This window comes from Aspergillus fumigatus, chromosome 1, assembly GCF_000002655.1.
Source record: "Aspergillus fumigatus Af293 chromosome 1, whole genome shotgun sequence".
NCBI lineage: Eukaryota > Fungi > Ascomycota > Eurotiomycetes > Eurotiales > Aspergillaceae > Aspergillus > Aspergillus fumigatus.
The window spans coordinates 370,674-382,336 of NC_007194.1; the positions used below are offsets into that span (position 1 = coordinate 370,674).

General features: G+C 50.9%; 2 protein-coding genes across 2 annotated transcripts; one reads left to right on the forward strand and one right to left on the reverse strand.

The window, feature by feature from the left end:
• Positions 1-228: 228 nt before the first annotated feature.
• On the reverse strand, positions 229-4,892 carry AFUA_1G01020 (Pfs, NACHT and Ankyrin domain protein; the record flags this gene model as incomplete). The annotated part of the gene is made up of 3 exons (XM_744759.1): positions 229-1,700; positions 1,732-4,122; positions 4,178-4,892. The coding sequence occupies 3 exons, from the start codon at positions 4,890-4,892 to the stop codon at positions 229-231; spliced, it is 4,578 nt and encodes a 1,525-aa protein (XP_749852.1).
• A 1,824-nt stretch (positions 4,893-6,716) lies between these two features.
• On the forward strand, positions 6,717-11,483 carry AFUA_1G01030 (uncharacterized protein; the record flags this gene model as incomplete). Its single annotated transcript, XM_077803773.1, has 7 exons — positions 6,717-7,152; positions 7,267-7,702; positions 7,743-7,938; positions 7,967-8,954; positions 8,988-10,906; positions 11,063-11,188; positions 11,268-11,483. 7 exons carry the CDS (start codon positions 6,717-6,719, stop codon positions 11,481-11,483), a joined length of 4,317 nt encoding a protein of 1,438 aa, XP_077659946.1.
• Positions 11,484-11,663: the final 180 nt, after the last annotated feature.

The following is an 11,663-nucleotide window of genomic DNA, read 5'->3' on the forward strand; positions in this document are numbered from 1 at the left end:
CAAGACCTTAATTCAGCACCATGTTCATACTGCCAGCAGATTAAGGAGAAGGCTGAACGTGTACTACGCCCAACCGGCGTGTGAAGCCGGATGACACCTCAATCTCGGACCCCTAAAACAAGATCTTAAAGCTCTGGAACTGATTGTGGGCGAAGAAATACTCAAACTGCGATTATTACAGTGTGGAAAACTCCTGGAAATTCGAGATGCCACCAACAAATGCGATTCTCATTCAGCTGTTGAGGAAAGCATCCCAGTCAATCCGTTATTGTTGTTTGCATTAACATCTGTACCTTTAGCAATAAGCAGCTTCGCGACCTCCTCATGGCCACGCAATAAGGTGCGCGATAGTGGAGTCCATCCATCACTATCACCGGCATTGACATCTGCTCCCTTGTCGATAAGCAGTTTTGCTACCTCCTCATGGCCACGTATTGAGGCACGTGATAGTGGAGTCCATCCCTCCTTATCACGGACATTGACATCTACCCCCTTGTCAATAAGCAGCCTTACTACCTCCTCATGGCCCTTTTCTGAAGCATGCGATAGTGGAGTCCATCCATTATTATCACAGATATTGACATCTGCTCCCTTGTCGATAAGCAGTTTTGCAACCTCCTCATGGCCACACAGTGAGGCGCGTGCTAGTGGAGTCCATCCATCATTGTCACGGACATTGACATCTGCTCCCTTGCCAATAAGCAGCTTTGCTACCATCTTATAGCCACACAATAAGGCGCGTGATAGTGGAGTCCATCCATCATTATCACAGATATTGACATCTGCCCCCTTGTCAATAAGCAGCCTTACTACCTCCTCATGGCCCTTTTCTGAAGCATGTGATAGTGGAGTCCATCCATTATTATCACAGATATTGACATCTGCTCCCTTGTCGATAAGCAGTTTTGCAACCTCCTCATGGCCACACAGTGAGGCGCGTGCTAGTGGAGTCCATCCATCATTATCACCGGCATTGACATCTGCTCCCTTGTTGATAAGCAGTTTTGCAACCTCCTCATGGCCCTCATCTGAGGCGCGTGATAGTGGAGTCCATCCATCATTGTGACGGACATTGACATCTGCTCCCTTGCTAATAAGCAGCTTTGCCACCTTCTTATAGCCACACAATAAGGCGCGTGATAGTGGAGTCCATCCATCATTATCACAGATATTGACATCTGCCCCCTTGTCAATAAGCAGTTTTGCAACCTCCTCATGGCCCTCATCTGAGGCGCGTGATAGTGGAGTCCATCCATCATTGTGACGGACATTGACATCTGCTCCCTTGTCAGTAAGTAGCTTTGCTACCTCCTCATGGCCATGTATTAAGGCACGTGATAGTGGAGTCCATCCCTCCTTATCACGGACATTGACATCTGCTCCCTTGTTGATAAGCAGTTTTGCAACCTCCTCATGGCCCTCATCTGAGGCGCGTGATAGTGGAGTCCATCCATCATTGTGACGGACATTGACATCTGCTCCCTTGCTAATAAGCAGCTTTGCCACCTTCTTATGGCCCTTCTCTATGGCGTGTAAGAGCGGAATCCATCCATAATTATTGCTCGCATTGACATCTGCTCCCTTATGAATAAGCAGCTTTGCTACCTTCTCACGGCCCTTCTGTAAGGCCCGTAAGAGTGGAGTCCATCCTTCCTTATCACTGGCATTGACATCTGCTCCCTTGTCAGTAAGTAGCTTTGCTACCTCCTCATGGCCATGTAATTGAGGCACGTGATAGTGGAGTCCATCCCTCCTTATCACAGACATTGACATCTGCTCCCTTGTCGATAAGCAGTTTTGCAACCTCCTCATGGCCCTCGTCTGAGGCGCGTGATAGTGGACTCCATCCATCATTGTCACGGACATTGACATCTGCTCCCTTGCCAATAAGCAGCTTTGCTACCACCTTATGGCCACACAATGAGGCGCGTGATAGTGGAGTCCATCCATCATTATCACAGACATTGACATCTGACCCCTTGTTAATAAGCAGCCTTACTACCTCCTCATGGCCCGTTTCTGAAGCATGCGATAGTGGAGTCCATCCATCATTGTCACGGACATTGACATCTGCTCCCTTGCCAATAAGCAGCTTTGCTACCACCTTATGGCCACGCAATGAGGCGCGTGATAGTGGAGTCCATCCATCATTATCACCGGCATTGACATCTGCTCCATTGCCAATAAGCAGCTCTGCCACCGCCTTGTGCCCGTTCTCTGAGGCCCGTGAAAGTGGTGTTCTGCCCTTCGCATCCATGTCATCAACGGGCGTCTCTGTCTGGAGAAGCAGCTCGACAATGCTTGTTCGACCTTCCTGCGCAGCCCAGGATAGTGGTGTGCGATATGCGTACTGTTTCAAGTCTTTCCTGTGGTTCAGACCCTCTGTAATATCGACTCCATTACGCACACTCAAAGATGCGTTCAGAAGAGCAGCAACGACGTCTTTGTTACTGTTGGCCAAGGCGGCAAATAGCGGATATCCGTATCTCTCCCCAGGAACATGAATGTGCGGATCCTCCTTGAGCCTTGTGCGGATGAGCTCCGGGAATCCTTTGTCTGCTAGAATATAGAAAAGGCTTGCATCCTGACTGTATTCACAGACTTTGAACTTCTCGAAAATATTATTGACACTGATCCAATTAGACACGGGAAAATGGGACAAAAACTCGTCTTGAGGAACTGCTTCCGCCGCAGCGTTGGCGTGATAGAGAACATGCTGACTGGCATACTCCAAAAACAGGTACCTTTTTGAGATCCCCGTTTGCAAGTCAGCTTTGGCCTCTGACAACACGTTACTAATATACGCACGCACTAAGGTATGATTCATGTAGGAGTCACAGCATTGTTTGAGTTTCTCATGGCTTGAGCTCTCCCAATCAAATCCAAGGTCAGGCCACAATTCATGCAAACCCCTTTCTTTGAGGAGAAAGTCTCGGACAGATTCATGGATGAATTGAACTGTTGGCTGCTTAGATTTCGTGATTTCAGCAAGACCCTTTGACGAGCCAATAACACATCTTTTAAACCTGTCAAGGCTGTCAGAGGCATCTGGGACGCTAACATCCGGAATTTGAGCATCGGCCAGATCCTCCAGAGACAAACCAGACCAGAGAGCATGGTAGAACTCTTTCGGTTGCAGGGGCCGTTTTGCAAAGAGAATCCAAAGGATGCAAAGCAGGAGACCCTCTATGTTCTCATTGTCACATCTCAAGATGTCCTTGAACAGTTCGCTCAAATCACTCGGTATTTCCGCGAGTCTCCTTCTCAATGCCAGCCCATTATGTCGATATTCCTTGTTCAGGATATCAATGACTAGGACGACCCACATAAAGACACCAGCAGCTTTCCTGAGGAGTTGGGTCTGCAGATCTTCGAGAAGTACAGGATCTTCGATTTGGAGGCGGTTTGCGACGTAGGTTGCCAGGTCTTCGCCATGACCTGACTGATCCTCCAGTGTAAGTCGGATTCCCCGGTGAATAACTATATATGGATAATGTCGACTGGAGAAACAGATCCGGAGCAGGATGCCTTTATTCATGGATTGTTCTGCCAGCTCTTCAAAGTATTGGACCATGTCCACAACTTGTTGTTCATCACACTCATCAAGAGCATCGACGAAGCACATAAACGAGCGTTGACCAAGGGCTGAAACTGCGCTGCGAAAGAGGTCCTTAAGCACGTCCAAGGAAGGGCATCCATTCTGGCCTTGGGAATTAATGTCAGGATCATCTAGAACTGCCTGAAGATCGGGGTACCCTTCAAGCAGCTGAAGAAGTAATGATCTGTACAGCCCTAGGATAGACTTCTCCAGATATTCTCCTCGAGCGTTGAAGAAAAAGGACGCGGTGATAGCATGCTTGTTGCGGGATTTGCTCCTCATACTCGAGTATGCGAACTTCATGATTGTTGACTTGCCCGCGCCAGGCTTGCCACTGATCCACAAAAAGCCATGATGTCGCGTTAGGTTTTGAGGATCAAGCCATGCTTGGTAGTCAGGGTGACTGAGAAACCATCGACATGTTTTGGCGAGGGCGGTCCTGATAGTTGATTTCCGAGAATCCATTTGCTCGAATCTGAGGGAATTCAGCAAGCGCTGCCGGCGTTCGTGCAATGGAAATTGATCTGGCGTCAAGTGTGAGCAGCAATTACTCTTCCCAGGACTACTAAGCTAACTTACGAGGATTGGGCATCCAGGTCAAGTTTAGATGTGCTTTGGCAACCGGTAGCTCCTCGAGTAATTCCCTAGCATATGCGGCCGCGGTTGCTGCAGCATACCTCTGCCATTCCTTGCTCTTGTGGGAATCCGAGTAGTCGCATATTCCCCGAATTGAGAGACAAGGAAGAATGTCCATTAAACCGGCAGCCTCCATTTCGAAACACATGACATCCAATTTTCGAGCAACGTTGTCCCGGGTAGTGCCACTTCTCATGACTTGGTTCCCTGAGGCGATCGCGCCGTAATGAATCATTATATTGTCTGACGTCCGTCTGCTTCTCAGAACCAGCTTCGACTGGTCGCAGCCCTCACAACCGGCCGTTGTAGACTCATGCTCATACGTCGCGTGGAAAAGTCGATCCGGGGAGCTCGGGCGACGGTATTCAGGGTGTCCATCCAGCTTCAGCCGTAGAATGGATGGGACTCGACTGGGGTTCAGCTCATGTATTGAATGGAGGGCGGACACAGCCGTCCCAAGCGAATGGTGAGGAACCTTAGGGATCGCTGTTGGTTGGAGCTCTCCGTCTCCTATGACTTTCCCAAGGTCATACTGCATCACCCTTGTTCCAACGACAACGTCACCTAAGCGCACATCAGCCTTGCTCAGCACGCCACCACTAATCCCGACCAGCAAGCCCGCGCGGATAGCGGGAAATGTTCGTTTCATATTTGTCATGACGTTCGCTGCGTTGTTCGTTCCATATTAAGCTACTGGCAAGCACGAAATGACGACATTGTGCTGCTTGATTCTCCCAAGTACATAGGTGTTGCTGTCCTCTGCATGCCTGGGTAGGGCTTCGTAGATCTCATCCAACATGGCTCAAGCTGCTGCCATCTCTATGTGCAGCGCGCAGATCCAGGCGATGGTATAATGATCGTGCCGTTGGGTGGATGAACTGTCGTAGTAGACAGTCTTTTGTCGCTTTGGAGTGTGACACAATCTTGTCTCAGTCTCCTCTTCATTCCAAACACCTCTCCCATCCATCTCAGCGAGATTTCGTCGGGCTACAATGGACAGGCACGACCTTACTCCGCGGTATGGGTAGATGCTAGATGGTAGAAACTTGTCTGTCAAAAGGCGATTGTCGCAAGGATATCAGGCCTTATTTGGACCTGGTAGGAAGAGGAGTCGAGATTTCGAATGCGCATCAGGCTGACATCAGGCTGACCATGCATGCACAGCCATTACAAGTTGAGTGCGCAGCCTCTAAACTTCTGAAAAGGAGGCTGGCACGTCAATGTGTTGGCTTCCACAGTAGCTCAAGGGCGCGTAACTCTACCGTATATTTTCTTAAGAAGCTGTCGTTGAGCGAGCTTAGCTATATATACTTCACGTCCCTTCTTCTAATTCTCCTGCAGTATCCGCAGTTGTCTATTTCTCTCACTTCATATAGATATTGTCCAGGGACAGCGCCAACGCGACACCGCTGATTTTCACCCACCCTTTTTTTCTACATCCTTTTATTTATGATCCACCATACGATCCCAACTTGTCCACACCCTATCTAAATGGAGAATTCAACATACTAGAAAAGTTCTATAAATCTTCAGCAACTTGAAAAGAAAAGGATTCTACTCCGGAGAATGGTGAATTTAAGATGCTGCAACAGCATTCAGCCGTATAGCAGGGCGTAGGTACTTTGCAGCATGACGAGGCTGGGCCGCCACGTCAACAGTTTGTTGGCTGATGCAGTGGAGTCGGCCATTGGATCAGTTAACTGCAAGAACCGCCCACATCACCAATGAGATCCAAAGTCAATGGTAGATTAATGCCAAGGTAGTAACTGTCTCTAGGGAGGAAGATTGTTCTTGTTTCAGATGACCTTTTTTTGATTCGCTATTTCGTGTAGCCCTTGATTTCATACATCTACTCCTGCTAAGCACTGTACATCCTAGTGACAAGCTCTTGCTTTTCGAATATACTGTCCTGCTCCTCGTGAAAAGATAGTTGGCTTCTGATGCCGCTGTGCAAGTAGGCGCCATCGAATTTGCCGAAAAGCCTTTTCTACGTATATATACTATAAATAACATGTTCACTACGAAATATATATTGACATCATATCTAATTATGAATGGCCTCAAATATTAGCGCCCTGGTATTAAGGGTTGGAAACAATGTTTGCTTGTGACTGATTGATTGAATGAGGTTTCAACCACCACTGTATGAGGATGATCGACGTGATCTTCCAGGAGGGATCGACATGGCGTGAAGGATGCGCATGTACGCTTGGATACAGGTTATGTAAAATACTCTGCGTCGGCAATAGTCCTTACTATGAAATACAGAAATACATAACAAGTGCTCTTCGGACGCTTTAACAAAAGCGGCTTAGCGTGTTTCATATAAGGGCTCCTGAAAGTAGTCAAGTATATAAACATTTGCACCGGTTATGCATCCGCCTGTACAGGACCGAGCTCTGGACTAGCGCAAAAAAGGGTTGTTGTTGATTCTATTGCGATATAAGAATTGTCGTGCGGTGTGCCGAACGGGAGCTAACCGATGGCGGACCCACCCGCGGGAGGGCCCGAGCCCCATCCCACAAACACCCAGGAAAGCAACACCAGCTTCTCGGTTGAAGACTTCCAGCCCCAAATACCGCTTGAACCGCTCCCTGGATCCCGCAAAAGGACACGGAGCGGAGATACCTTCATAGCATTGGAAACCACTGGCCGGATCACCACTAGGGAAGTGTGGAAGCTCATCGATAGTCTGAAGCTAATAATCCAACATCAAACTGTACTCATCGAAACCACTAAGACCGAGATCGAGGAGGTCAAACATGGTCAGAATATCCTTCGCGATCAGAATGAGAAGCTCCACGAGGAAGTCAGAGCTCTGCGAGCTCAACTCGAAGCCAACCCACCAGTGCCCCAGTCTAGATCATGGGCGGCGGTAGCAGCCGACGGCATCAGCGCCGCCCCCCAGCCGAACCACCGTCCTACCAACAAAACCGAAAACTGTGTCTGAATCAGCACCCAGAGAACATTCGTCGACCCTGCCGACAACGACAATAGCAACGGAAACGCCTTCGGATGCTACCTACAGACAGACACCGCCAACAGTCACATCCGCACCGCGCTCCTCAGCTGCCCCTCCACGCAGGACGCTCAGGTGGCCGGGATCGGCACCACCAAAACAGGCTATGTGATTCGGTTCAAAGACCCAGAGTCAGCTGAGGCGGCGCGCACAAATACCGAGTGGCTAAATGAACTAGGAAACAACACAAAACTGGTAAAGCCGCGGTTCGGCGTCGTCGTGCACCGTACCCCGACGGAGGACTTTGACCTGGAGAACGCGAACGCCGAAGCCATTGAGAAAATTATAGAGGAAAACGACCTAGCAGGACAAGGTCACCAAATTGAAGAGGTAGCATGGCTCAAGAGGAAAGATAAGCCATTGGGCAAGTTCGCTTTGCTTGGTATATGGTTCGACTCCCCAGAGGGAGCGGAACGCATCCTGAACAACGGCCTGCTGGTCGGTCAGCGGTACATCGGCAGTGTAGAACGCCGCGAGATCAAGAAGAAGAGATGCTTCCGGTGCCAACGCTTTGGACACTTGGCCTGGTCGTGCAAAGAAGCACCACGGTGCGGCCATTGTGCGGGCCCACACGAGCGGCAACAATGCCCGCCGGGAGTCCGAGCCAGATGCCTCGACTGTAGCGGCGAACACCCAACCAGCAATCGACAGTGTTCAACCCCCGCGAATTCCAACCCCTCTTAATGTTAGAAACGAATCTTCGCTTGCTACAGTTGAATATCATGAAGTCGGGGCCCGGAATGGAAGCCCTCATCAACGACCACCAGAGCCAGGACTTGGACGTACTCCTAATTCAGGAACTGTCTATCACTAGCTATCAGACACACGTCAACCACAGCGCATGGCGCCTATACCGGCCGACAGTTGCGTCTGACGAAATTCGGCCACGTAGTCTGATCTATGTCAACCGAAAACTCTCAACTTCTTCACACCGACAGATTCGGTGCGACCACCCTGACATCACCGCCATCAAGATCTGGACCCCCGACACCCAGATCCTCCTCTTTTCTGTTTACATCCCTTGTGTCCCGCTGCACGCCCCTGATGAAGCAACGGCAGAACCCACGCTCACGGCAATCCAAAACACCATTTCAGCCGCCCGTTATATCGACCAGAAGCCCACAACCATCATCCTGTCAGGAGATTTCAATCGCCATCACCTAATGTGGGGTGGCAATCACATACAAGCGAGGTTTATTGAGGACGCAAGTGAACTCATCGCCTTCTTCCAAGACCATAACTTACACAGCTGCCTACCTCGAGGCACAGCAACCTTTTGGCCCCTCAACAACCCAGGAAAAAGCACTACCATTGACCAGACTGTGTCGGACCGACCGGACCTACTCATCAGATGCCATCTTTACCACGACAATTATGGCTCAGACCACCGGGCAACATACTCGGAATGGAGCCTCAAAGCCCGCCACGGACCCATCGCCAAGGCGAGGAAAGCATATGAAAGAGCAGATTGGGACAAGATTGGGGCCGAAGTGCTTCTGCAGATGGGCCCATGGAAAGAGATCAAGACGAGACCGGCTCTAGATGAGACAGTAGAAAGGCTCACAGAAATCACAGCATCAGCAGTGGAGAACCACATTCCAAACCGACGACCAACACCCTACTCCAAACGCTGGTTCACGCCAGACCTCAAAGTCCAACAGACCGAGGTCAACCGCTTGCGCAGGAAATGGCAAGAAAGCTGTGCGGAGCATGGGTGAAACCACCCACGCTCAGTGACCCTCTTTGAAGAGATGCAGCAGAAACGTCGAATCTGGACCCATACCATTGAAAAGGCCAAAAAGTCACACTGGAAGCAGTTTCTGGATGGAGCTAGGGAAGGCATGCTCTGGAAAGCTGCTACCTACATGAAACCCCGGGAGACCTGGGGGTCCGTTCCCTCCCTGCAGGTCGGCTGCAACGAGCTAGTAGATAACAAAGACAAGGCGCGTGCGTTCCTGGACACCTTCTTCCCCAAAATGGACGAACCCAACGACGACCCACCAACCCAGGCTCCCCTGGAGCTACCGTGGCCACCGATCACGGAACTAGAAATTGAGAGAGCCCTCAAAGCAGCCAAAAGCTCCACAGCACCGGGCGAGGACGGTTTACCAACCCTGGTGTGGAAGCACCTCTGGAAATTTCTGAATAGGTTTATCGCCGGGATCTTCACAGCATCAGTCAAGCTAGCGTACCACCCTAAGCAATGGCGGAGGGCAAAGATTGTGGTGTTGCGCAAACCGGGGAAACCAGACTACTCGAACCCCGGGGCCTATCGTCCGATCTCGCTCCTCAACACACTCGGTAAACTCCTTGAGGCAGTCGTAGCCCGGCGACTATCATACCTTGCTGAGAAACACAGCCTGCTACCCGATACACAATTTGGTGGGCGGCCAGGCAGAACCACGGAACAAGCCCTGCTCGTTCTTTCCAGCGCGATCGACCGAGCTTGGTATAAATGCAGAGTAGTGACACTCATTGCATTTGATCTGAAAGGAGCCTTCAATGGGGTCAACAAAATCAGCCTCGACGCCCGTCTCCGAGTAAAAGGAATTCCAACCGTCGCTCGAAAATGGATTGCAAGCTTCATGAGCGACCGCTTCGCCAACATAGGGTTTGACAACTTCCGTACTAAGATTGCGCCACTAGACAACGCAGGACTGGCACAGGGCTCACCCCTCTCACCCATCCTGTTCACATTCTTTAACTCTGAGTTGGTAGACCAAGCGGTCACCCCTCATGGTGGCGCATCAGCCTTCATTAATGACTACTTCCGCTGGAGAGTAGGCCCCTCGGCCGAAGATAACTTGGCCAAGATACAATCCGAGGATATCCCCCGCATCAAAGCATGGGCGCGACGGACGGGTTCCCACTTCGCAGCTGAGAAGACGGAGCTCATCCACCTTACCAGGAAACGGAGCCAGCATCTGCAAGGCCAAGTGGTAATGAACGGGGAAACAATCAAACCGTCGCCCACAGCCAAGCTACTGGGTGTAGTCTTCGACCAGGAGTTGCGATGGAAAGAACATGTCCAGCAAGCCATCAAGCATGCCACCAAGGTGTCCATCGCCTTGGCTGGGCTACGACATCTGCGCCCAGAACCGATGCGACAGATCTACCAAGCATGCGTCACACCAGTTGTGGACTATTCGTCAACGGTCTGGCATGATCCTCTACGGGATAAGACCCACCTGCGCCACCTAAACTCCGTGCAAAGAGTTTCCTTGATCCGTATCTTGGCCGCATTCAGGACCGTGGCAACCACAAGCTTAGAGGTGGAAGCACATGTCCTTCCAACGCATCTCCGCCTCCGCTACAGAGCCCAGAAGGTTATTGCAAAACTGCACACTCTACCTCATAGTCATCCCATTCGAAGCGCACTATCACGTGCTCAAAAAAGAAGAAATAATATCGGGACATCCTCTCGCTTTCCACTGGCGGAGGCGCTGAAGACCATGAACTTAGAGAGACTGGACGAACTAGAGACAATTGACCCAAGCCCACTGCCACCGTGGCGAACCGAGCCCCTCACGGAGGTGGAAATTGGATCAGACTGGGAAACGGCCGTGGAGCGAGCCGAAGCCACACGGTCCACGTCGGACATTGTTGTCTATTCAGACGCCTCTGGACGCGAAGGGCACCTAGGTGCGGCCATCGTGGCACTCGACAACGACCTGCAAGTCGTCGAATCCAAACAGGTCTAAGTGGGACCAATGAACCGGTGGTCGAGTCATACAGCAGAGCTCATTGGTATCTTCTATGCTATTAGCATGGTGCTCAAGGTCGCCCGCCAGTTCTCTAATCGCTTTGAGCGCAGCCACAAGATTGCGACAATCCTATGCGATAGTAAATCGGCCTTGCAGGCCACCCAAAACGTAAGGAATAATTCGGGACAACGGATCGTTCACGCAATCCACCAGGCCGCCACAGAGATTCAAGTAGCGGGAATCGCACTCCGCCTGCAATGGGTGCCAGGGCATTGCGACAACCCAGGAAACGACGCTGCGGATTAACTAGCCAAAAACGCTGCATGCCGGGGCAAAACCCATCCCTTCCGCCCGCTGCTCTCCAGGGAGAGTGAGCGCCTCCGCTGTAATATCCTCAATCAATGGGAACAGGAGTGGAAGTCATCCAACAAAGGCGGTCACCTACGGAAAGTCGACGGCACCCTACCAGCAACCCACACGAGGAGGCTATATGGTAGCTTGCCCAGGAACCAGGCGTACTTGTTGACACAGCTACGCACAGGTCACAATTGGTTATCTACCTACGCCAGGACCTTTGGCTTCCGCGAGGACGACAAGTGCGCGTGCGGCGCACAGGAAACAGTCACCCACGTATTGGTAGACTGTCCAAATTTAAGGGATATTCGAAGGAAGTTGCGGAGTGAAGTGGGAGATGCATTTAGCAGCG